We start from the raw sequence: 25,692 nt of genomic DNA, 5'->3' as shown, positions 1-25,692 counted from the left end.
TCCTGAGCGCTCTGGAGCAAGTTTTCATTAAGGATCTCTCTGTACTTTGCTTTGTTCATCTTTCCCTCGATCTTGACTTGTCTCCCAGTCCCTACCATTGAAAAACATCCCCACAGCAAGATGCTGCCACCACCATGCTTCACCGTAGGGATGGTATTGGCCAGGTGATGAGCGGTGCATGGTTTCCTCCAGATGTGGCTCTTGGCATTCCGTCTGGCCACTCTACTATAAAGGCCTGATTGGTGGAGTGCTGCAGAGATAGTTGTACTTTTGGAAGGTTCTTCCATCTCCACAGAGGAACTCTGGAGCTCTGTCAGTGACCACCGGGTTCTTGGTCACCTCCCTGACCAAGGCCCTTCTCCCCCGATTGCTCAGTTTGGCCAGCTCTAGGAAGAGTCTTGGTGGTTCCAAACTTCTTCCATTTAAGAATGATGGAGGCCACTGTCTTCTTGGGAACCTTCAATGCTGCAGAAATGTTTTGGTACCCTTCCCCAGATCTGTGCCTCGACACAATCCTGTCTCGGAGCTCTACGTACAATTCTATCGACAGTATGGCTTGGTTTTTGCTCTGATCTGCACTGTCAAATGTGGACCTTATACAGACAGGTGTGTGCCTTTCCAAATCATGTCCAATCAATTGAATGTACCACAGGTGGACTCCAATCAAGTTGTAGAAACATGTCAAGAATGATCAATTGAAACAGGATGCATCTGAGCTCAATTTTGAGGCTCATAGCAAAGGGTCTGAATATTTATGTAAATAAGTTATTTCTGTTAGTTATTGGTAATACATTTGAAAAAAATCTAAAATCCTGTTTTCGCTTTGTTGTTAAAGGGTATTGTGTGTAGATTGAGGGAAAAAAATAATTTAAGACATTTTAAAATAAGGCTATAACGCAACAACATTTGGAAAAAGTGAAGGGGTCTAAATTATTTCCGAATGTGTTCCTTAGACTCTTATCTTTAAGTGATGGGGTCAAAATATTTTGCAGTTTAAACCATTGAAAAGATAGAGGCATTTGTTGGAAGATAACAGAAACCTCTCTGTTTATTACAACCACATCTAGCGGCTACTGGAGATTCTCTTGCGACCCCATTTTCAAATCAGGTGACCCCTATTTTGGGAAACTATAAGGGCACAAGGCGAGACCAAAATGCAGACACAGGAGGCAGATGGTTGAGCTCTGATATTTATTACACCAAAAGGGGTAGGCAAAAGGCAGGTCGGGGACAGGCGAGAGTTCATAAACCAGGTCAGAGTCAAAACAGTACAAGGGGATAGGCAGGCTCGAGGTCAGAACAGAGTGGTCAGGCAGGCGGAAACAGCGTCAGGACAGGCAAGGGTCAAAACCATGATGGCTAGGAAAAAACAGACTGGGAAATAGGAGCTAGGAGAAACGCTGGTTGACTTGGCAAAACAAGCCGAACTGGCACAGAGAGACAGGAAACACAGGGATAAATACACCGGGGACTAATGGGGAAAACTGGAGACACCTGGAGGTGGGTGGAGACAATCACTAAAACTGGTGAAACAGATCAGGGTGTGACAGAAATGCTGATCTAGGGGCATGTTAAGCTAACTATGCCTCTTGGGTTGGCATTGAATAGTTTTCTTTCTGAAAATGTTGTGAAAAATAACATTTCTGATAGCCAGCACAGAACAGTTTGGGGTCAGCAGGCACAACAGTGTAAAAGGGTATCCCTTCTCATCCTCCCCTTTCTCTTCCTCTCTTCTCTCTTCCCCATTTTCTCCCCCTCCTTTTCTCCCTCAGTACTCGTCTCCGATGGTGGATGGGGATGTGACTATGACGCAGCGTCGGCGTTTCACGCGGGTAGAGATGGCCAGGGTCCTGATGGAGAGGAACCAGTACAAGGAGAGACTAATGGAACTACAGGAGGCCGTCCGGTGGACAGAGATGATCAGGTGATGACAGGAGAAGGAGGAGTGGGAGGAGGGGGGTGAGGGGTGAAAGGGAGAGGAACCAGTACAGGGATAGGCTAATGGAGATGCTGTCGGCCGTCTGGTGGACAGAGAGGATCGGGAAAGGCAGGCCGTATCTCCTATATTTAGCATGACAATGACCAAAGACGTTGGCAAGACCAACAGATCTGTGACCAGGCTAGATATATGCTGCTCCCATGATTTATTCCTGCAATAACATGTCTCTCTCTGTCTCCTCAGGGCATCCAGGGAGAGTCCTCAGATGCAGGAGAAGAAGAAATCCACCATCTGGCAGTTGTGAGTTATTATCAGTGGCATGCAGCATAAAGGTGCCAGCATACTTCAGTTCGGCTAGCACCTAGTTTGGCTGGAACCGAACGAGTGTGCTCGCATACTCCCTTAAAAGATGTTCGCTTGAAAAATGAGAAAAAAGCGGCACTAGTTCTGTTTGTCAATTTTGAGACGACTCAAAATAGTCCTAATTAATCTAAGATAACTCAATAAATCTGTCATTTATTTTGACGTTTTTGCCGAGGAGTTCTTAGTTACAATATTATATCTAAACTAAGATGTTTGGTGCAGTATTTTTTTGTGTGTTGAAAACGAGTCTTCTCTTGTTAAATGACTACAGACTTTATAGAAGAATCCCTACTGTTGACCAATCACGATGAAGGGACGTAGACTTCGGCTTGCCTCGAAAAAATGTTGTGTGCCCGAACAGCCAAAAAAACCTTACCCAAAATCCAAAACGAACAGAAACGTCACAAAATGCCGTCAGAATATACAGTTGAAGTCGGAGGTTTACATGCACCTTAGCCAATTTACAATTCCTGACATTTAATCCTCGTAAAATTTCCTTAGGTCAGTTAGAATCACCACTTAATTTTAAGAATGTGAAATGTCAGAATAATAGTAGAGAGAATTATTTAAATAAATAAATTATTTTATTTATTTTATCACATTCCCAGTGGGTCAGAAGTTTACATACACTCAATCAGCATTGCCTTTAAATTGTTTAACTTGGGTCAAACGTTTCAGGTAGCCTTCCACAAGTTTCCCACAATAAGTTGGGTGAAATTTGGCCCATTCCTCCTGACAGAGCTGGTGTAACTGAGTTTGGTTTGTAGGGCTCCTTGCTCCCACACGCTTTTTCAGTTCTTTCCACAAATGTTCTATAGGATTGAGGTCAGGGCGTTGTTATGGCCACTCCAAAACCTTGACTTTGTTGTCCTTAAGCCATTTTGCCACAACTTTGGAAGTATGCTTGGGGTCATTGTCCATTTGGAAGACCCATTTGCGACCAAGATTTAACTTCCTGACTGATGTCTTGAGATGTTGCTTCAATATATCCACATATTTTTCCTCCCTCATGATGCCATCTATTTTGTGAAGTGCACCAGTCCCTCCTGCAGCAAAGCACCCCCACAACATGATGCTGCCACCCCCTTGCTTCACGGCTGGGATGGTGTTCTTCGGCTCCCCCTTTTTCCTCCAAACATAACGTTGGTCATTATGGCCAAACAGCTCTCTTTTTGTGTCATGAGACCAGAGGGCATTTCTCCAAAAAGTATGATCTTTGTCCCCATGTGCAGTTGCAAACCGTAGTCTGACTTTTTTATGGCGGTTTTGGAGCATTGGCTTCTTCCTTGCTGAGCAGCCTTTCAGGTTATGTCAATATATGACTTGTTTTACTGTGGATATAGATACTTTTGTACCTGTTTCCTCCAGCATCTTCACAAGGTCCTTTGCTGTTGTTCTGGGATTTGCACTTTTTGCACCAAAGTACGTTCATCTCTAGGAGACAGAGAGGTATGACGGCTGTGTGGTCCCATGGTGTTTATACTTGCGTACTATTGTTTGTACAGATGAACGTGGTGCTTTCAGGCGTTTGGAAATTGTTCTCAAGGATGACTTGTGGAAGTCTACAATTTTTTGTCTAAGGTCTTGGCTGATTTCTTTTGATTTTCCCATTATGTCAAGCAAAGAGTTTGAAGGTAGGCCTTGAAAAACATCCACAGGTACACCTCCAATTGACTCAAATGATGTCAATTATCCTATCAGATGCTTCTAACGCCATGACATCATTTTAAACAAGTTGTTTAAAGGCATAGTCAACTTTGTGTATGTTAACTTCTGACCCACTGGAATTGTGATACAGTGAATTATAAGTACAATAATCTGTCTGTAAACAATTGTTGGAAAAATTACTTGATGTCCTTACCGACTTGCCAAAACTATAGTTTAACAAGAATTTTGTGGAGCAGTTGAAAAACTAGTTTTAATTGACTCCAACCTAAGTGTATGTAAACTTCCGACTTCAACTGTATGCGCAAACTCTGCCGAACTGTTTCAGCTGGGTAGCATGCGGACGCCTTAAGGCTGTGTACTGTACACTACTGTTCAAAAGTTTGGGGTCACTTAGAAATGTCCTTGTTTTTTAAAGAAAAGCACATTTTTTGTCCATTAAAATAACATCAAATTGATCAGAAATACAGTGTAGACATTAATGTTGTAAATTACTATTGTAGCTGGAAACGGATGACTTTTTTTATGGAATATCTACATAGGCGTACAGATGCCCATTGTCATCAACCATCACTGTGTTCCAATGGCACATTGTGTTAGCTTAATTCCAAGTTTCTCATTTTAAAAGGCTAATTGATCATTAGAAAACCCCTTTTGCAAGTATGTTAGCACAGCTGAAAACTGTTATACTGATTAAAGAAGCAATAAAACTAGCCTTCTTTAGACTAGTTGAGTATCTGGAGCATCAGCATTTGTGGGTTCGATTACAGGCTCAAAATGGCCAGAAACAAAGACCTTTCTTCTGATACTCGTCAATCTGTTCTTGTTCTGAGAAATGAAGGCTATTCCATTTCTGATCAATTTGATGTTATTTTAATGTACAAAAAAATTGCTTTTCTTTTAAAAACAAGGACATTTTTAAGTGACCCCAAACTTTTGAATGGTAGTGTACAGTTAATTAAATCTTTACTGAACTTTCTGACTGTACATCTCTCTCTCTCTTCTCTCCTTCCAGTTTCGCCCGCCTGTTCAGTTCCTCGGCGAGTCCTCCGCCAGTCAAGCGTCCGTACTACAGCGTCAACATCCACTACAAATCCCCGTCCCCTGCAGGCTTCCCCCAGAGACGCAGCCACGCCATGTGTCAGATCTCCACCTCAAACCGAACCCTGGAGTTTTTCCCAGAAGAGTGAGAGAAAAACACACACACACCAACCTTTTTTATTTACATTCTTCCCTCAATCTGTCTCTGTCCATACCTTCATCCCTCTATCCCTCCACCCCTCTCTCTCTCTCTGATCATCCTCCATCTCCGTCCCTCTATCCCTTCCTTCCTCCCTACCTCCATCTCCATCCCTCCCTTGTCCACCCTCTAACATTGTAGAGTTAGTTGTCTATGCATGTGTAGGGGAGAGTTTGGGGTTGCACTGTCGTAAGTGTAATCCTACAATATGTGTGATATAATTTATTACCTCCCATCATATTTTGAATCAGTTAGTAGTGTTCTTGCATGTGGCATCATGTTAAAGTGCAAAAGGATGTATGGTTGCTAGTGCATATTACTGCTTTGTGCATATTGTTCTTAGTGATTATTGCTAAGTGCAGATCACATATTGTGATTGCTGCTTATTTTGCGCTCTACTCCTGTTTATGGGTGTGTTCTTTTGTTTTGCATTTATTTTCTCATAGCTGGCTGTAGCTTAACTGCTTAAAAACTCACAATGCTGCTGTAGCTTCTCTCTTTCTTTGCAGCAGCTTGGCCGCGCTTGCTAACGCTTCGCTTCTCTCTCTCCTCTCTCTCTCTCTCTCTCTCTCTCTCTCTCTATGCCTTTCTCTCCACCCTCTGTTCTAGACTGGCCAGTAATGGTGTTGCGTCTCTCCTTAGCGACTCTGCGCTGTCAGCTCGTCGCGAGCAGCGCCGGGAACAATACCGGCAGGTCCGAGAGCACATGCGCCGCGATGACGGCATTATGCAGGCCTGCGGCTGGAGCGTACCACCACGCTTCAAACAGGTACTGTCTCTCATCCACCTGTCCGGCTGTCCGGCCGTTTGCCCACCAATCTGAGTATTTAGCAAGCATTCAGCGTCCAAGTAAAATGCCATCCATTCCATCCCAGCTCTGCAGATTTAGCTGCGAAGAGACAGAATCATTAGATCATTTGTTTTGGTACTGTCCATATGTAGCTTGTTTTTGGTTGCTGGTCTAGGAATGGCTGATGAATTGTAACATTTACCTGGAGCTAACTCTGCTGGGTGATTTGAAAAGTCATAGTCAACGGATCAATAATATAATAATACTTTTAGAAAAAATGTTGTCTTTAATTTACAATTTGTAGAAACTATGAGAATAGAAAGGTTCAGAACTTTTGTGAAACATCAGAGCACAGTTGGAAAATATATGGCAAATAGAAATAAAACATGGATGGTGTTAAGAGATAGATGGGAGGGGTTGAGTGGAGCTGAAGGGTGGGACTGAAAACAACGAGATAACTAATGTAAAATATATTGTGTCCGTGAAATGTATATACTGTAGATACAGCATTTTTGTGAAACAGCACAGTTAAAAATATATGGTGAATAGAAATTAAAACGGGATGGTCTTCAGAGATAGATGGGAGGGTAGATGGGATTAAAAACAAACAAATAACTATTCTAAAATACATTTTGTCCATAAAATGTATATAAAATGTATACCCCTTCACTTTTCCCACATTTTGTTACATTACAGCCTTATTCTAAAATGTATTATTCCCTCATCGATACCCCATAATGACAAACACATTTTTTTTTCAAGTGTATTCAAAATAAATGCAAACCCTTTGCTATGACACTCAAAATTGAGCTCAGGTGCATCCTGTTTCCATTGATCAGGATTATGTTGAGTCACAGATCTGGGGAAGGGTACCAAAACATTTCTGCAGCATTGAAGGTCTCCAAGAACACAGTGGCCTCCAACGTACTTAAATGGAAGAGGTTTGGAGCCACCAAGACCCTTTTAGAGCTAGCTGCCCGGCCAAACTGAGCAATCGGGGGAGGAAGGGCCTTGGTCAGGGAGGTGACAGGGGCATTGTGTCAATAGCAGGGGCATTCTGGGGCATTCTGTCACCTCCCTGACAGAGCTCCAGAGTTCCTCTGTGGAGATAGGAGAACCTTCCAGAAGAACAACCATCTCTGCAGCACTCCACCAATCTGGCCTTAATGATAAAGTGGCCAGATGGAAGCCACTCTTCAGTAAAAGGCATGTGACAGCCCGCTTTGAGTTTGCCAAAAGGCACCTGAAGGACTCTCAGACCATGAGAAACAAGATTCTCCGGTCTGATGAAACCAAGATTGAACGCTTTGGCCTGAATGCCAAGCGTCACGTCTGGAGGAAACCTTGCACCACTCATCACCTGGCCAATACCATCCCTACGATGACGCGTGGTGGCAGAATCATGCTGTGGGGATGTTTTTCCACGCCAGGGACTGGGAGACTGGTCAGGATTGTGGGATAGATGAACAGAGAAAACTACAGAGAGATTCTTGATGAAAACCTGCTCCAGAGTGCTCAGGACCTCAGACTGGGTGGTTCACCTTCCAACGGGACAACCACCCTAAGCACACAGCCAAGGCAACACAGGGGTGGCTTCGGGACAAGTCTCTGAATGTCCTTGAGTGGTCCAGCCAGAGCCTGGACCTGAACCAGATTGAACATCTCTGGAGAGACCTGAAAATAGCTGTGTCACGCTCCCTCTTCAACCTGACAGAGCTTGAGGGGATCCACATAGATGAATGGGAGAAACTCCCCAAATACAGGTGTGTCAAAGCTTGTAGCGTCATACCCAAGAAGACTCGAGGCTGTAATCGCTGCCAAAGGTGCTTCAACAAAGTACTGAGTAAAGGGTCTGAATACTTATGTAAATGTGATATTTTAGTTATTGTTTTTTTATACATTTGCCAAAAATTCTAAAAACCTGTTTTTACTTTGTCATTATGGGGTATTGTGTATAGATTTAATGAAAACAACAACAATTGAATCCATTTTAGAATAAGGCTGTAGTGTAACAAAATGTGGGAAAAATGAAGGGGTCTGAATACTTTCCAAATGCACCGTAAGCTGGAAGTAGAAGCCTAAGTGTTGTCCATTAGTTTACTCCAATTAGGGGTGGGGTGGTAGGGTTAGGGGAAAATAATAAAAGGAAACTTGTTTTTTTTAAATATCATATTTACAAAAGAATATATGGGGGATTGGAAATGATGCAGACAATTACATTGATGGAAGCTACAATCTATCTGCAATATTAAATGTACCCCCTAAATATAAATATATATAACAAAAAATGCCATCCATGTAGCAGTCAAAATACATCATATAGGGCGGTGTCTCTTTAACTCTATTTCTCCCAAAGACTGGTGCTCAGCTGGACAGTGCACTGGAAGGCCCGCTGAAGAAACAACAGGCAAGTTACACCCACAGGGTCCCTCCCTTAACCTAGCATGAGCCGCACTTAGTTACCCCATAGACCCATCACAAGACACACCAACAGACCCCACAGTCTGACACAACACCTACACTGCATTCAGAAAGTATTCAGACCCCTTCACTTTTTCCACATTTTGTTACTTTAAAGCCTTATTCTAAAATTGATTAAATACATGTTTTTTCTCCTCAATCTACACAGAAATACCCCATATTGACAGAGCAATAACAGGTTTTTAAACATTTTTGCAAATGTATTCCAAATAAAAACAGATATCTTTATTTATGTAAGTGTTCAGACCCTTTGCTATGAGACTCGAAATTGAGCTCAGGTGCATCCTTTTTTCATTGATCATCCTTGAGATCTACAACTTGATTGGAGTCCACCTGTGGTAAATTCAATTGATTGGACATGATTTTGGAAAGGCACCCACCTGTCTATACAAGGTCCCACAGTTGACAGTGCATGTCAGAGCAAAAACCAAGCCATGAGCTCGAAGGAATTGTCCGTAGAGCTCCGAGACAGTATTGTGTCGAGGCACAGGGGGAGCTTTCCTCTTTTGTTCTCTATTTCTATTTCACCTTTCTTTTTTTTTAGCAGGAGTCCCATTGAGATTAAGATCTCTCTTACAAGGGAGCCTCGCAATATACACAATGTATAAATACAACATAATGCAAATACAAAATTACAAAACATACTCAGGAGAATCATTCATCAGCATAGATGTCCCCAAACAACAATTTGAACTGCCTGAGAGGCACCAGTACATCTAGTTGCAGGGAACTCTGTAGATTGTTCCACACATGGGGTGCAAGGAAACCAAAAGCAGATTTATCCAACTCTGTGGAGACCGAAGGGATCTCCAGAGTTAGCCATCCCTAAGACAGGGTTTGGTCATTTGTACATTAAAAGTTTGTTAATGACGTTAGGTACTGCGGAATTGTATTGTTCATCAGAGGGCACCATCAGACCAACTTCTTAAATGTCCTAGTCCATGAAGTTTGCACTTGTATCTAGAAAACACTATTCTGCTCAAAACATATATATTTTTAACCTTAAGTGTGTGTACATTACTGTATTAATGTCCCCAAGTAGACACACATCAACCTACAACACACAATCTGACATAAGCTATTGACACAATGCCCCTGTCCCTCAGTCATGTTAACAGACACTCCACAACCCGTTGACACTGTTTCTCTGCTATATCAACCTACCTCCAATCTCAAAGCTCTTCCCCAAGACACATCAGATATGTCAAAAGTGTGGTTATATGGCTATATGAATACAGCAATGTCGGTTTGATTTAATTGAGTGGTAAATGGCTTCTTCTATTGGAGGTCTTGGAGCAGTTTTGTGATTGGAGGGTTTGTCTGTCTGTCTTCTCCCAGGCCAATGAGAAGGAGGACAACCGCATGAAGAATGTCCCTGTTCCTGTCTACTGTCGCCCCCTGGTGGAGAAGGACCCCAACAGGAAGGTAAACAAACAAACAAATATGTACTTGGTTAAAGCCACAATCTGCAATATTTACTGCTGTTCAATCAATCGTCATGTTAATTCATTATATATATACCCATTGATTCTTTATTTAACTAGGCAAGTCAGTTAAGAGCAAATTCTTATTTACCATCACGGCCTACCAAAAGGCCTCCTGCTGAGATGGGGGCTGGGACTCATTTTTTAAATATAGGACAAAACACACCACGACAAGAGACACCACAACACTACATAAAGAGAGACCCAAGACAACAACATATCATGGTAGCAACACATGACAACAACATGGTAGCAACACAACATGGCAGCAGCACAACATGGTAGCAGCAGAAAACATGGTACAAACATTATTGGGCACAGACAACAGCACAAAGGGCAAGAAGGTAGAGACAACAATGCATCACACAAAGCAGCCACAACTGTCAGTAAGAGTGTCCGTGATTGAGTCTTTGAATGAAGAGATGGAGATAAAACGGTCCAGTCTGAGTTTTTTGCAGCTCGCTCCAGACGCTAGCTACAGCGAACTGAAAATAGGAGCGACCCAGGGATGTGTGTGCTTTGGGGACCTTTAACAGAATGTGACTGGCAGAACAGGTGTTGTATGTAGAGGATGAGGGCTGCAGTAGATATCTCAGATAGGGGGGAAGTGCTTATAAATAAGCATCAACCAGTGGGTCTTGCGACGGGTGTATAAAGATGACCAGTTTACAGAGTAGTATAGAGTGCAGTGAAAGTGTCCTATAAGGAGCATTGGTAGCAAATCTGATGGCCAAATGGTAAAGAACATCTAGCCGCTCGAGAGCTGTGGTAACAATGTGTGTAAACAAACTCTGTTTAGTTGTGGTGTGCGGCGGGGGTGGACCTGACGGGATGGAAGACATGCACTCAGGAAATTATGACAGTAAAGGCTGGCCCCGGCAACGGCGTTACGAATCCTCTAGCCATAGAGGAGGGAGAGGGAGGAGACGGCAAGAGCAACCACAGCTCACCAGAGAAGAGAAAGGTACTGTCTGTCTCTTGATCTAGTTGGTTTGTTAGTTAATTTAGCTAATGTTTTAGTTTGAAAACATACTTATTGCCCCCTTCTTCCGTTTCTCACCCCCACCTCTCCCTCCTTTTCTGTCCCTCTCCCTTTCCTTCCCCCAGTCTAAGGAGCTCCATGAAACAGACACTATGAGTAGCAGAGTCTGGATCCTGACCAGTACCCACTCGGCCAGCAAGGTGTTAAATAATACTTTTAAATCATATTTTTTTGTTTCTAATAAGTTGTACTTGTAACACAGCTTGTTGCTGCTATTTGTTTCAATTGATCAAATAATGAAAAACTATTATCATCATTATCATCATCAAGGTGGTCATCATTGATGCCAACCAGCCCGGCTCGTTGGTCGACCAGTTCAACGTCTGCAATGCCCACGTGCTCTGCATCTCCAGCGTGCCAGGTTAGCGGTCAAACCGTAACACAAACTCATAGTACTCACCTATTAGACCAACTCTACCGCTACTTGACAACTTAGCACCCTACTACTATAATAACACAACCAGATCTACTACCACAACATGACCACATACATTAGCACTCACCATCTGGACCAAATCTACTGCAACTTGCCCACTAAGGAATCTACTGCCATAATAACATGACTACCGAACAGCTATCCTACACCCTGTCTATTAACACAACACAAACCATATAGCACTCTACACCTGAACCAAATGTACTACCATGACAAGACCATAGTATTCAGATCAAATCAACATAATATATACAGTGCATTCAGAAAGTATTCAAACCCCTTGACTTTTTCCACATTTTGTTATTTTACAGCCTTATTATAAAATTGCTTAAATTGTTTTTTCCCCTCATCAATCTACACACAGTACCCCATAATGACAAAGTAAAAAAGGTTTTTGAGAAATTTTAGCAAATGTATAAAAAAATACAAACTGAAATATCACATTTACATAAGTATTCAGACCCTTTACTCAGTACTTTGTTGAAGCACTTTTTACAGCGATTGGGAAGTCTGAAGTCCTGAGCACTCTAGAGCAGGTTTTGATCAAGGATCTCTCTGTACTTTGCTCCTTTCATCTTTCCTTCGAGCCTGACCAGTCTCCCAGTCCCTGCCACTGAAATACATCCCCACAGCATGATGCTTCCACCACCATGCTTCACTGTAGGGATGGTGCCAGGTTTCCTCCAGATGTGACGCTCAGCATTCAGGACAAATCTTGGTTTCATCAGACCAGAGAATCTTGTTTCTCATGGTCTGAGAGTTCTTTAGGTGCCTTTTACATGAGGAGTGTCATCTTTCTGGCCACTCTACCATAAAGGCCTGATTGGTAGAGTGCTGCAGAGATGGTTGTCCACAGACGAACTCTGAAGCTCTGTCAGAGTGACCATCGGGTTCTTGGGCACCTCCCTGACCAAAGCCCTTCTTCCCCGATTGCTCAGTTTGGCTGGGCGAACCAGCTCTAGGAGGAGTCTTGGTGGTTCCAAACTTCTTCAATTTAAGAATGATGGAGGCCACTGTGTTCTTGGGGACCTTCAATGGTGCATAAATGTGTTGGTACCCTTCCACAGATCTGTGCCTCGACACAATCCTGTCTCGGAGCTCTACGGACAATTCCTTTGACCTCATGGCTTGGTTTTTGCTCTGACATGCACTGGCAACTGTATATAGACAGGTGTAGACAGGTGTGTGCCTTTCCAAATCATGTCCAATCGATTGAATTTACCACAGGTGGACAATCAGGTTGTAAAAACATCTTAATGGAAAAAGTATGCACCTGAGCTAAATTTTAAGTCTCATATCAAAGGGTCTGAAAACTTAAGGTATTTCTGATTTAAAAAAGATTATACATTTGCAAACATTTCTAAAAACCTGTTTTCGCTTTTGTCATTATTGGGTATTGTGTGTAGATTGATGAGGGAAAATGTTTTTTCATACATTTTAGAATAAGGCTGTAACGTTTCAAAATGTAGAAAAAGGGAAAGGGTCTGAATACTTTCTGAATGCACTGTAATTCCATCTAAATCTACTGAACTAGAATCACATCTAATGTTTGTGCTTTGTGTGCATGTGTATGGGTGTGTATTTCTGTGTGTGCGTGCTTGTTTCTGTGTTTGCATATGTGCGTGTCTGTGTGTCTGTCTGCAGCGGCCAGTGAGAGTGACTACCCGGCGGGTGAGATCGTGCTGGACTCTGGGGAGGGTGGTGGTGAGGAGACAGGTGGGGTGGAGGGCATGCTAGCAGGCATCACCCTGGTGGGCTGTGCCACCAACTGTAGCGTGGTCCGCAGCAACTGCTCCTCGCGCACAGACACACCCGTACTGGACCGGGGGCAAGGTGAGAACCCCAGAGATTTATCTATTGTGCCTTCAGAAAGTAGTCATACCCTTGACTTAGTCCACATTTTGTTGTGTTAATTCAAAATTGATTTAAAAAAAAAATCTTACCCATCTACACACAATAACCTATAATGAGAAAGGGAAAATATGTTTTTATTAATGTTAGCAAATTTATTGAAAATGAAATACAGAAATGTCTCATTTACATAAGTTTTCACACCCCTGGGTCAACACTTTGTAGAAGATGCTTTGGCAGCGATAACAGCTGTGAGTCTTTCTGGATGAGTCTCTAAGAGCTTTCCACACCTGGATTGTGCAACATTTGCCCATTATTATTTTCAAAATTCTTAAAGCTCTGTCTAATTGGTTGTTGATCATTGCTAGACAACTATTTTCAGGTCTTGCCGTGGATTTTCATGTAGATTTTAAGTCAAAACTGTAACTAGGCCACTCGGGAACATTCACTGTCTTCTTGGTAAGCAACTCCAGTGTACATTGGCCTTGTGTTTTAGGTTATTCTCCTGCTGAAAGATGAATTCATCTCCCAGTATCTGGTGGAAAGCAGACTGAACCAGGTTTTCAACTAGGATTTCCATTCCGTTTCTTTTCAACCTGAAAAACTTCCCAGTCCTTAACGATTACAAGCATATCCATAACATGATGCAGCCACCACTATGTTTATGGAGAGTGGTATTCAGTAATGTGTTGTATTGGATTTGCCCCAAACATATAACACTTTGTATTCTGAATAAAAAGTGAATTACTTTGTCACGGTTTTTGCAGTATTACTTTAGTGCCTTGCTGCAAACAGGATGAAGGTCTTGCCATTTTTATTCTGTACAGCAGGGTTCCCCAACTGGCGGCCCATGGGCTCAATTTGACCGTGTTAAACACTATTATTGCACACAGAGTGAGTCCATGCAACTTATTGTGACTTGTTAAGCAAATCACTCATGAACTTATTTAGGCTTGTCTTAACAAAGGGGTGTGAATACTTTCTGAAGGGACTGTATATTACACTGTATATGTATCATCGGGCTTGCAATGAAAAAATATAGGCTTTAATTGCGGCACAATTCTTCCTCTTCTTGGCCCTCCTCCCTGTGTCTCTGACGTGGCTCTCCCGCTCAGTGGGAGGCTGATTTCGGGTGAATCTAGTTGGGAACCTCCGCTATATATGTTGGTGTATATATCCCAGCAAGTGCTGATATGTCCCCCCCCCCCCCCCCCCAGTAGTTTCCCCTCTCATTGGAAGCTGCACCCAGCCCAGTCAGTTGAAGAGTTATAAGTATAGTTAATAGGCCTCCACATGTTTAAAAAAAAAAATCCGATATGATATCAATTGCAAATAACAAATTTCAACTAATATCGATAGGGACTCTCCGTATTAGTGCCCATCTATAGTTAATAGGTATAGTTGTTGTAGTATATAGTGTATAATGTATCACCCTGTGTCCCTGTCGACTCAGCTCCCATGGCTCCACCACTCAGTGGGAAGCTGCACCCGGCCCAGTCAGCAGAGGAGGCCACAGAGGCTACAGAGGTAGCTGAGCCAGCCGCCAGTGAGACAGACAACACCTTGGGACCTCCAGGGCCCTTCATGGAGCACGTCTTCACAGACCCCCAGCCTCCGGTGGTTGATGCTGGCCAATATGACCGGTAAGACACAAGATTTGACCAGTTTTGAATTGCTAGTAATTGTAAAGAGAAGAATATCGCCAGTACATTATTGAAATGTTGTCATTGAAACTTAAACATAAATGTTCTCTGAGTTTTCAACATTTTTACTGAAAGTGTATTTACATACACTTTAGTTTGATTTGATTTAGTTTTAGTCTAACTTCTACTATTTAAATCCTTTAGTCATCTCTTTACATTTCTGCAGCAGATAATACTGCTAACATGCTACAGTAGTTGGACTGTGGTAGTCTATAGTGGACTTCAATACAACTCTCTGTTTGTGTCCCCTGTCAGGTGTGCAGGCCAGTCAAAAGAGGAGTCTAACTCCCCACCCCAGGAGACGGAGGATGGAAGCGACGACCCGAAAGCTGGAACCAGCGTAGCCCCCACCATGTGGCTGGGAGCACAAAATGGCTGGTGGGTAATTAATCACTTAATGCCTAGCTAGTGGTGGAAATGTAATATGGGACATCATAGTGATGTTGTTTTCTGGTTTTCTAAAAAAGTGCAAAAATGTATTTTTACAACACTTGACCACAATGTCACAAAAAACAACAACATGATTTTTTCGGCAACCAGTTTTGCCTGCATATGTCTCCCAACCCATAACCGATAACCCTAACCCATAAAACCCTATCTCTGTCTATGTCCTAACTAAGCTTTACATCCCTTCTCCAGGCTTTACGTCCATTCGGCAGTGGCCAACTGGAAGAAGTGTCTCCACTCCATCAAACTGAAGGACTCTGTGCTCAGTCTAGTGTAAGTCCCCCACTACTGACCACTGTCTGCTTTTAGAATGGCCATTTTTACCAGTCCTTCATTAATGTTGTAGTAAATGGGTGCATGTTGCTTTGTGTAACATTAGCGTGGCTGTCTCTGTTTCAGGCATGTGAAGGGTCGTGTGCTTGTGGCTCTGGCAGACGGGACACTGGCTATCTTCCACAGATCTGAGGGTAACGTAAACTTAACCCTAACCTACCTAATTCTTCTGAGCTCTCACCTATGAGCCTTAACCATTAACTGTCTGCTGTGCTCAAAAAATGACATTCCATGAGAGCAACATTACTTTTTCTAATCGTGATTTAAAGCTTTACATAATTTGTTTATGTGTGGGCCTGTGTGTGTTTGTGTATCTCTTTATCTCCAGACGGGCAGTGGGACCTGTCAAACTACCACCTGATGGACCTGGGTAGACCGCACCACTCTATCCGCTGCATGGCCATGGTCCATGACAAAGTGTGGTGTGGCTACAAGAACAAGATCCATGTCATCCAGCCCAAGAGCATGCAGATAGAGGTTGGTCACAGGAGGGGAGGGACTGTTTGTATAGCAGAGGAAGTTGCAAAGTAACCTTTTTTGAGACCTGAAGACTCACGCTAGCTCCCAGACATAATAATGCCAAGACATTAGCCCAGTGGGCTAACCCAGTCTTGAGTCTATCTGCAGTTATGTTGCAGATAGAGATGGGTCGGGGAGAGCTCATGTAATGTCGCTCCACATTGATAATATTCTGAAATAAATCAAAAGTAAATCAATCCACCAATTCACCCCCCTAACCCCTCTCCCACGCCAGAAGTCCTTTGACGCCCACCCTCGCAGGGAGAGCCAGGTGAGGCAGCTGGCGTGGATCGGGGATGGGGTGTGGGTGTCAATCCGTCTGGACTCCACGCTGCGTCTCTACCACGCCCTCACACACCAGCACCTACAGGATGTCGACATCGAACCCTACGTCAGCAAGATGCTGGGTAGGAATAACCTAAGCTAAACAGCAGGAATGGAGTCAATTTCCATGTCAATTCAGAAAGTAAACTAAAATTCCAATTCCAGTTTTCCTCTAAGAAAAAGATTTGGAATTACAGTTTACTTCCTGAATTGACTGAATTGAAATGGAATTGACCGCAACCATGCTATCCAGCTCTGGCTGGTGGTCCAAGATCTGTTTGTGTCGTACGGCCAATTTGTATGTTTGTTGTCATATCAAGACAATGACTATAGGAGTTGGCAAGACAGCTCAGACAGATCAGATCTGGGACCAGCAGGCTAAGCTTTGGCCAAGTCATTGATAGGACACCATGTTATTTGACTCCACTTTTAGTCTATTGACATGCATCCAATGTATGGATTGTCCTGTGTTCTATCTCTTTCTCTCTTCTCTCTCTCACTCTGATTGACAGGTACTGGCAAGCTGGGCTTCTCCTTTGTGCGAATAACAGCCCTTCTTATTGGTGGAAACCGCTTGTGGGTGGGGACTGGGAATGGTGTGGTCATCTCCATACCACTGACAGAGAGTGAGTTTGAGTGGTGCGCACACACACCTCTTTGATTCCACTATTCTGTGTTTATGTCTGCTTCTGTCTTTTACTTTCCCTTTTTATACTGAACAAAAATATAAATGCAACATGCAACAATTTCAAAGATTTTACTGTTACAATTCATATAAGGAAATCTTTCAATTTAAATAAATTCATTAGGGCGTCATCTATGGATTTCACATGACTGGGAATACCGAAATGCATCTGTTAGTCACAGATACATAAAAAAAGTAGGGGTGTGGGTCAGAAAACCAATCAGTATCTGGTGTGACCAAGATTTGCCTCATGCAACACAACGCATCTCCAGATCAGGCTGTTGATTTGTGGCCTGTGGAATGTTGTCCCACTCCTCTTCAATGACTGTGCAAAGTTGCTGGATATTGACAGGAACTGGAACACGCTGTTATACACATCAATCCAGAGCATCCCAAACATGCTAAATGGGTCACGTCTGGTGAGCATGCAGGCCATGGAAGAACTGGGACATTTTCAGCTTCCAGGAATTGTGTGCAGATCCTTGCGACATGGGGCTGTGCGTTATCATGCTGAAACATGAGGTGATGTCGGCGGATGAATGGCACGACAATGGGCCTCAGGATCTCGTCATGGTATATCTGTGCATTCAAATTTCCATTGATAGAATGCAATTGTGTTTGTTGTCTGTAGCTTATGCCTACCCATACCATAACCCCACTGCCACCATGGGGCACTCTGTTAACAATGTTGACATCAGCAAACTGCTCACCCACACAACGCCATGCACGTGGTCTGCAGTTGTGAGGCAGGTTGGACGTGCTGCCCAATTCTCTAAAACGACGTTGGCGGCTTAGGGTAGAGAAATGTACATTCAATTGTCTGGCAACAGATCTGGTGGACATTCCTGCAGTCAGCATTCCAATTGCATGCTCCCTCAAAATTGAGACATCTGTGGCATTATGTTGCGTGGCAAAACAGCTCATTTTAGAGTGGGCATTTATTAGCCCCAGCACAAGGTGCACCTGTGTAATGATCATGTTGTTTAATTCGTTTCTTGATATGACACACTTGAATGGATTATCTTGGCAAAGGAGATATGCTCACTAACAGGGATGTCAACAAATGTGTGCATATAGATATTTCTGGCATCTTTTATTTCAGCTCATGTAAAATGGGACCAACACTTTACATGTTGCTTTTGTATTTTTGTTCAATGTATATCGGTCTATCCATTTTTCTGTCTTCTCTTATTTCGTAATGGCTTCTCTTCGTTTTTTCTCTTTCTCTCTTTCTTTCTCTATTTTATGGCTGGTATCCCTGTACTTGTCCTCCCTGTCCTGATTGTCACTCTTGTCCACTCTCTCCTCTCCTCTCCTCCCTCCTTCCCTCCCTTAGCGGTAGTACTTCATCGGGGACAGCTCCTAGGTCTGAGGGGTAAGTTAGGACTCCCTCTGTCCCACAGGGATGATGTCACATACATCTGCCTGCCTGTCTTACCTCCATCTCCCCTTAATCGCTCTCCAACATAGGCCTGGTTCAGTTTCAGTCCTAAGCACCCTTATTACCCTAATGTTCACATATCTGATAGACTGGATAGGTGTGAGTAATATAGTGATTGGACCGGAGTACATTACAGTATATAGCACTTGTGGAGATTTGAGAGGATTAGATAGCCCTCCAACAGGACAAGCACATGTTTGTTCATAAGGCCACATATCCAGTCATTTCAGATCTGTCAACCACAAAGGGGACGAGGGGCTAGGGGCCGAAATGAAACAGAAACAGTGATCTGGTGGTCTGGATCTGATTCAGGGAAATTACTTTTGTTCACGTGTAACTCTGCATGCTATCTTCAGGTGTTGTAAAGTACTGTATATAATGCATTGGCACACATATACTCTACCGTTCAAAAGTTTGGGGTCACCTAGAAATGTCCTTGTTTTTGAAAGAAAAGCATACATTTTTTGTCCATTAAAAGAACATCAAATTGATCAGAAATACAGTGTAGACATTGTTAATGTTGTAAATGACTATTGTAGCTGGGAACAGCAGATTTTTTATGGAATATCTACATAGGCATACAGAGGCCCATTATCAGCAACCGTCACTCCTGTGCTCCAATGGCACATTGTGTTAGCTAATCCAAGTTTCTCATTTTAAAAGGCTAATTGATCATTAGAAAACCCTTTTAAAATTATGTTAGCACAGCTGTAAACTGCAACATTAACAATGTCTACACTGTATTTCTGATCAATATGATGTTATTTTAATGGACAAAAAATGTGCTTTTCTTTCAAAAACAAGGATATTTCTATGTGACCCCAAACTTTTGAACGGTAGTGTATGTCGAGTATGGTGTTAATGTATGTATATGTATGAGTCATGTTTGTATGCTATTTGTGTGATGAATATGGATCATTTCAGTGACATAGTCAATATATTAGGTAATGGGGTTTTGGGGATGCCTTATCTCTTCATTATTGCATGTTGATGGCATGTTTTGGTATTGCTACTATTTCAGTATTCAGATTGTTTTCTATTCACCGTTTGCAAATTCATAAGTGGATGACCACAGGCTTATTCAGTGAGTTGCCACGTACAGAGAATTGCTATGTATAGAGTCAGCTGACACAGTTTCCTATTCTGCATGACTGAGAGGGATGTCTGTTCTATATTACACATTTCTATTTTAAATGCTCTAACGATGTAGCCTGCCCAATTGATGGGTCTTATTGGCAAGCCTGCTCTGTGTGTGCTAATGTGATTGGATGGTCTCATGCATCAATGTCCTATTTGCTGGTCTGTCAGATGTTCTGATTGGCTATTGACACCACTCTCATCCCGATAGCCAATAAGGTGTCTCCAACGTCGTCCGGCGGCGTGGCCGGGGGTGTGATTCATGTGTATGCGGACGACAACCCAGAGAAAAGCAGCGGCAGCTTCATCCCATACTGTTCCATGGCCCAGGCTCAGCTCTGTTTCCATGGACACAGAGATGCCGTCAAGTTCTTTGTCTCTGTGCCAGGTCAGTTAGTAATCATAATTTGATTTTATAAAGTCAATAAAAGTAAATAGAGTTTATTATACTCTTAAACACATTACATCAAATGTGGAGTAATTGACAAACTAAAAAGTATTATACCTACTGTCAATACTCTCAACTTGATGTATTTGAGGACTGTGAGGATGGACCAGGTTGTCAACTGGGCACTAAAATGCAAAAGTGGTTTACAGTGTTTAATTTCTGGGTACCTATTGGTAACGTCCTTTACTACTATGTGACAACTGCTATTGTAAAAAGGGCATTATAAATACAATTGATTGACTGATCTGTTTCTCGTTACCTTTTTTAAAAAAGTAATTAAAACTTGTTTTTCAACCACTCCACAAATTTCTTGTTAACAAACTATAGTTTTGGCAAGTCAGTTAGGACATCTACTTTGTGCATGACACAAGTAATTTTTCCAACAATTGTTTACAGACTGATTATTTCACTTATAATTCACTGTATCACAATTCCAGTGGGTCAGAAGTTTACATACACTAAGTTGACTGTGCCTTTAAACAACTTGGAAATTCCAGAAAAGTATGTCATGGCTTTAGAAGCTTCTGATAGGCTAATTGACATAATTATCATAATGCTCAGGAAGGAGACGTGTTCTGTCTCCTAGAGATGAACGTACTTTGGTGCGAAAAGTGCAAATCAATCCCAGAACAACAGCAAAGGACCTTGTAAAGATGCTGGAGGAAACAGGTACAAAAGTATCTATATCCACAGTAAAACGAGTCCTATATCGACATAACCTGAAGGCCGCTCAGCCAGGAAGAAGCCACTGCTCCAAAACCGCCATAAAAAAGCCAGACTACGGTTTGCAACTGCACATGGGGACAAAAATCGTACTTTTTGGAGAAATGTCCTCTGGTCTGATGAAACAAAAATAGAACTGCTTGGCCATAATGACCAACGTTATGTTTGGAGGAAAAAGGGGGAGGCTTGCAAGTCGAAGAACACCATCCCAACCGTGAAGCACGGGTGTGGTAGCATCATGTTGTGGGGGTGCTTTGCTGCAGGAGGGATTGGTGCACTTCACAAAATAGATGACATCATGAGGGAGGAAAAATGTGGATATATTGAAGCAACATCTCAAGACATCAGACATCAAGTTAAAGCTTGGTCGCAAATGGGTCTTCCAAATGGACAATGACCCCAAGCATACTTCCAAAGTTGTGGCAAAATGGCTTAAGGACAACAAAGTCAAGGTATTGGAGTGGCCATCACAAAGCCCTGACCTCAATCCTATAGAGAATTTGTGGGCAGAACTGGAAAAGCGTGTGGGAGCAAGGCCTACAAACCTGACTCAGTTTCACCAGCTCTGTCAGGAGGAATGGGCCACAATTCACCCAACTTATTGTGGGAAGCTTGTTGAAGGCTTCCTGAAATGTTTGACCCAAGTTAAACAATTTAAAGGCAATGCTACCAAATACTAATTGAGTGTATGTACACTTCTGACCCACTGGGAATGTGATGAAAAAAATTAAAGCTGAAATAAATCATTCTCTCTCTACTATTATTCTGACATTTCACATTCTTAAAATAAAGTGGTGATCCTAATTGACCTAAGACAGGGAATTATTACTAGGATTAAATGTCAGGAACTGTGAAACTGAGTTTAAAAGTATTTGGCTAAGGTGTATGTAAACTTCCAACTTCGTGTGTGTGTGTGTGTGTGTGTGTGTGTGTGTGTGTGTGTGTGTATATATATATATATATATGTTTTTTTTTCTGTTTTTCTGTCAGGCAACGTGTTGGCCACCCTAAATGGTAGTGTGCTGGACAGTCCGTCAGAGGGTCAGGGGTCCTCGGCACAGCCGGAGGCTGAGGCTCAGAGCGTACATAACGTCCTGGTGCTGAGTGGAGGGGAGGGCTACATCGACTTCCGCATCGGTGAGGAAAATCACTCACGCATGCACGCACACTCTGCCATATACACCCAAGTCCATGTGGCGCTCTTTTGAATTACAAATTGAATTCTACTTGTCTCCAGATTCTCTACCCTTCTGCCCTAGTTGTGCACTTGTTCATTTCACTTTATGCATTTAAAATACCAATCCAATGCTTTTATGTGTGTGGATGTGCAGAAACACTTCAGTGCAAAGGTTACAGAAAGCGGGTGTGTCTTTTCATGCTGACTGACTCTCTCACGTCATCTGTGTGTCAGGTGATGGTGAGGACGATGAGACAGAGGAAGGGGAGGTGTCGGGGGGCGCCCCGCAGATAAAGCCTGCCGTGTGCAAAGCCGAGCGGAGCCATATCATCGTGTGGCAGGTGTCCTACGTCCCCGAGTGACACTCCCACCCTCTAGGGTCACCTTGCATCCCCCTGTCCCCCTTCTTGCACCCAGATGATCACCCCCTTCTCCCATCCTAAAACTAACCCACCCTACCCACCCCGCTCTTTCCTGCCCCTGTATCTACCCCTGGTCATGATGTAACTATCCCTACGGCCCCTGTACGTACTATTACACCCCTTTTAACTCTCGATATCCCATCCAAAGACCTTGTAACTACCTATTGCCTTGTAAGTATCACTCCCCCAGTCTAGTAACTTTCAAAATACATTGACTATGACTACCCCCTTCCCCTCCCTCCCTCGCCCTGTTTTTTGCCGCTTCTACCAATGTAATCGTCTCCCCCCACTATGAGCCTTGTAACTACCCCTGCCCCCTAACTACCTCCAGCTACCCTGTATCTACTCCCTAAAGCCTGGAGTGTGTCTTAAATGGCACCCTAGTCCCTATATGGTGCATTAATTTTGATAAAGACCCATATTGCGCTGGACAAAACTAATGCACCATATAAGGAATAGGGTGCCGTTTTAGATGTCACTCAGATGTACTTTCCCCTGGAAGTACATCTGTATCTCTCCTGTATTTGACCTTTGACTTGTAATGGCCTGCATCTTCCCCCAAGCTACCCCCTGATACCTACAATCACCCCTAACCCAACCCTTTCTCGCCTCGCCCACCTGCATCTTATCAACAACACAAGTACAGGAACATTAAAGACTACTGCATAATATAACGTCTCTCCAGAAATTACCCAAGTTTTGCCAACTATTTATGGTATGACTTACTAAGACCCCCCACCTCCAATCAGCTTTCAGCTCACTGAACCACGCTGGAAACAGAGACAGCTGATTGGTCAAGAGGAATTCAGAGATAGGCAGTTATTGGTCGGAGTGAGTGACACGGTCACTAGCCGCTCAATGGTGAGTTGAATGTAGAGAGAGAGACTGACAGGTGATTGGTTGGTTCAGGGTGATTTTACCTAAGCCAGCTTTTAGTTAGAAGGTGAGGAGACGTTGTTGAATGTACTGGGAAAGAAAACAAGATCAGTCTTGAATGCATTGGCCTGTAAATACAGTGAAGTTTGATCAGGAGGTGTGCAGACTCAGGATGCCTCGGAAATGGCGCCCTATGCCTTTTTATAATACTACTTTTGATCAGAGCCCTATTGTTCCTTGTCAAAAGTAGTGTACTATATAGGGAATAGGGTGCCATTTGGAATACAGATGTAGTTAAATTCATGGGGGATGGATAACTGAGCCAGTAAATCAGGTGTAGTGGAGTGAAGAGAAACTCTTGTTTTGGCATCAGAGGATGAACAGGGATTTGAATTGGTCCACATTAGAAGCAAGTTTCCAGACAGCCTTAAGGACATAGATTGGCCGTGTTTGAGCGGATCAAATATGTGATGCATTGTGGGTAAATTGTGACTGACTGATTGATCTACAAATAATAATGAGTAGTTATTTATGATGCAAGGTGATATGTAGATAAGTCAGGCTGCACTGTCGATCAAACCCAAACTCTCCTGTAGAGAAAATGGACAGGTAAAGAGGCTCAGTTCTGTTTCGGCCTTTGTAAAAACCTATCTAGTCTTCTCAGGTCTGTGAACACCAAAGGGGTAAGGGCGAAGGGGAAAGTAACCGTGCCAAATAGTGGAAGGAGAGAGAGAGCCAGGCATATCCTCGACTGTGGACTGTTTGGTTCATAACTAATTCACCAACCGCCCACTCTACTCTGATTCCCAGACTGACAGTTGGACAGTGAGGTTTGTGCATGGTCGCCTGTTTTGAATGACAGCTGTAATTGACGATTCTGTAACTCTCCAGACATGCCCAAGGCCCCTCCCCTTCTTGTTCAGTATGTTACTCATATGTTGATCTCTTTATCTGTGTGGATTAAATATTAAACCTATTTGTGCGCTGAAAACCAGAGGCTGTGTTGTCTGTCGTTCTCTGTTGATTGACTTATTTTCAACCTTTTTTTTGTGATCTTTTTAAAAAATGTACTTTTTGAATTAGGACCAGAATTCAATCTGATTGCAAGGCCAACCTATGCCACATTTAAAGGTCATTTCCGATTGAGCCGACATACAGTATGCAGAGTTTACTGTGAATGCAGTCTCCGCTAACATGGGAACATGATGCTGCAGTTCGGAACTTCCGGGTTTACGGAATTAATTGAAGATGTACAAAGAAGTAACAAGGACAGTGGTTCAGATTCGGAAGAGTGAAGCTCAAGTCCATTTGGAACATACCCTGTCAACTTTAGGCACCTCTAACAGCAGTACTATAGATGTTCATGTTGCACAGTGGACATTACGTTACATTTTAGATCCTGGTTAAAAGTCCTTTGAGGATAGTACATAGCCTATCACACATACAACCACCCTTAATGTCTATGATATACCTGTAACAATAAAGGAATGAAATTCATTGAGAATTTTTTTATTCATTTCAATTCATTCATCCAAATTTATTTGAAGCGATACAGTTGGCTGTTCGACCACATTCAGTGTTTACAAACTTCCTTCTTCACTGTTGGTTCTCCTGAGGTTTTTAAGAGTGTTTTTGGATTATGATGAGGCAAGAAAGCAGGACACAGCTTCTTCATGACATATTCTTCACATACCAAGAGTTGTTTATGTTACAGACGACATCTTTAAAACTGCTGAAAATGAATAAAATAAATACACTGACCGAACTGTGAATGTGTGCCTTCAGATTAAAACACAATAAATCACTATGAATGAATGAGATTAGAAAAATGTGCCCTTTATTCGCCTTTCTCTCTTCTCTCTCTGTCAGTGGTTATTGCTAAGTTTCAGAGAGAGCACTATTGCATTCCACATCCATGACCGTCCAGTACATACAGAAAGCAGCAGCAGATGTGCAATTAAAGAACCTACAGTACAAGGATTCTCCTTGCAGTGTAAATTCAATCTTAAAGTTAACTCACTGTGAATCTCACACCTTGCAGTTTAATCTCAATGTTATCTTGTGTAAGTAACCGTGGCGAAGATGTGTTGTCATTCCTTCAATAAATATTTCATCAAAGCAGCAATATCACTCCTAGCTGCCTACTACAGAAAGCCGCAAATATAT

General features: G+C 42.7%; 1 protein-coding gene across 1 annotated transcript in view; it reads left to right on the top strand.

Moving 5' to 3' along the window:
- The window catches only part of mapk8ip3 (mitogen-activated protein kinase 8 interacting protein 3), a 67,550-nt gene extending 43,030 nt beyond the window's left edge, over positions 1–24,520 (top strand). Inside the window, exons 15-35 of the mRNA XM_029635233.2 lie at positions 1,773–1,924; positions 2,183–2,239; positions 4,983–5,153; positions 5,817–5,976; positions 8,354–8,404; positions 9,817–9,903; positions 10,762–10,926; positions 11,070–11,144; positions 11,275–11,365; positions 13,085–13,273; positions 14,745–14,934; positions 15,250–15,372; positions 15,634–15,714; positions 15,841–15,908; positions 16,103–16,251; positions 16,529–16,700; positions 17,130–17,243; positions 18,639–18,677; positions 20,092–20,268; positions 22,042–22,188; positions 22,463–24,520. Coding sequence (XP_029491093.2) covers positions 1,773–1,924; positions 2,183–2,239; positions 4,983–5,153; positions 5,817–5,976; positions 8,354–8,404; positions 9,817–9,903; positions 10,762–10,926; positions 11,070–11,144; positions 11,275–11,365; positions 13,085–13,273; positions 14,745–14,934; positions 15,250–15,372; positions 15,634–15,714; positions 15,841–15,908; positions 16,103–16,251; positions 16,529–16,700; positions 17,130–17,243; positions 18,639–18,677; positions 20,092–20,268; positions 22,042–22,188; positions 22,463–22,590 — 2,586 coding nt within the window. The 3' untranslated portion in view covers positions 22,591–24,520. The remainder of the gene's footprint in view (positions 1–1,772; positions 1,925–2,182; positions 2,240–4,982; positions 5,154–5,816; positions 5,977–8,353; positions 8,405–9,816; positions 9,904–10,761; positions 10,927–11,069; positions 11,145–11,274; positions 11,366–13,084; positions 13,274–14,744; positions 14,935–15,249; positions 15,373–15,633; positions 15,715–15,840; positions 15,909–16,102; positions 16,252–16,528; positions 16,701–17,129; positions 17,244–18,638; positions 18,678–20,091; positions 20,269–22,041; positions 22,189–22,462) is intronic.
- The last annotated feature ends 1,172 nt before the right edge of the window (positions 24,521–25,692 follow it).

Source organism: Oncorhynchus nerka, linkage group LG26, assembly GCF_034236695.1.
Source record: "Oncorhynchus nerka isolate Pitt River linkage group LG26, Oner_Uvic_2.0, whole genome shotgun sequence".
Classification (NCBI taxonomy): Eukaryota; Metazoa; Chordata; class Actinopteri; order Salmoniformes; family Salmonidae; genus Oncorhynchus; species Oncorhynchus nerka.
This window is presented reverse-complemented; position numbering and strand designations above follow the sequence as displayed.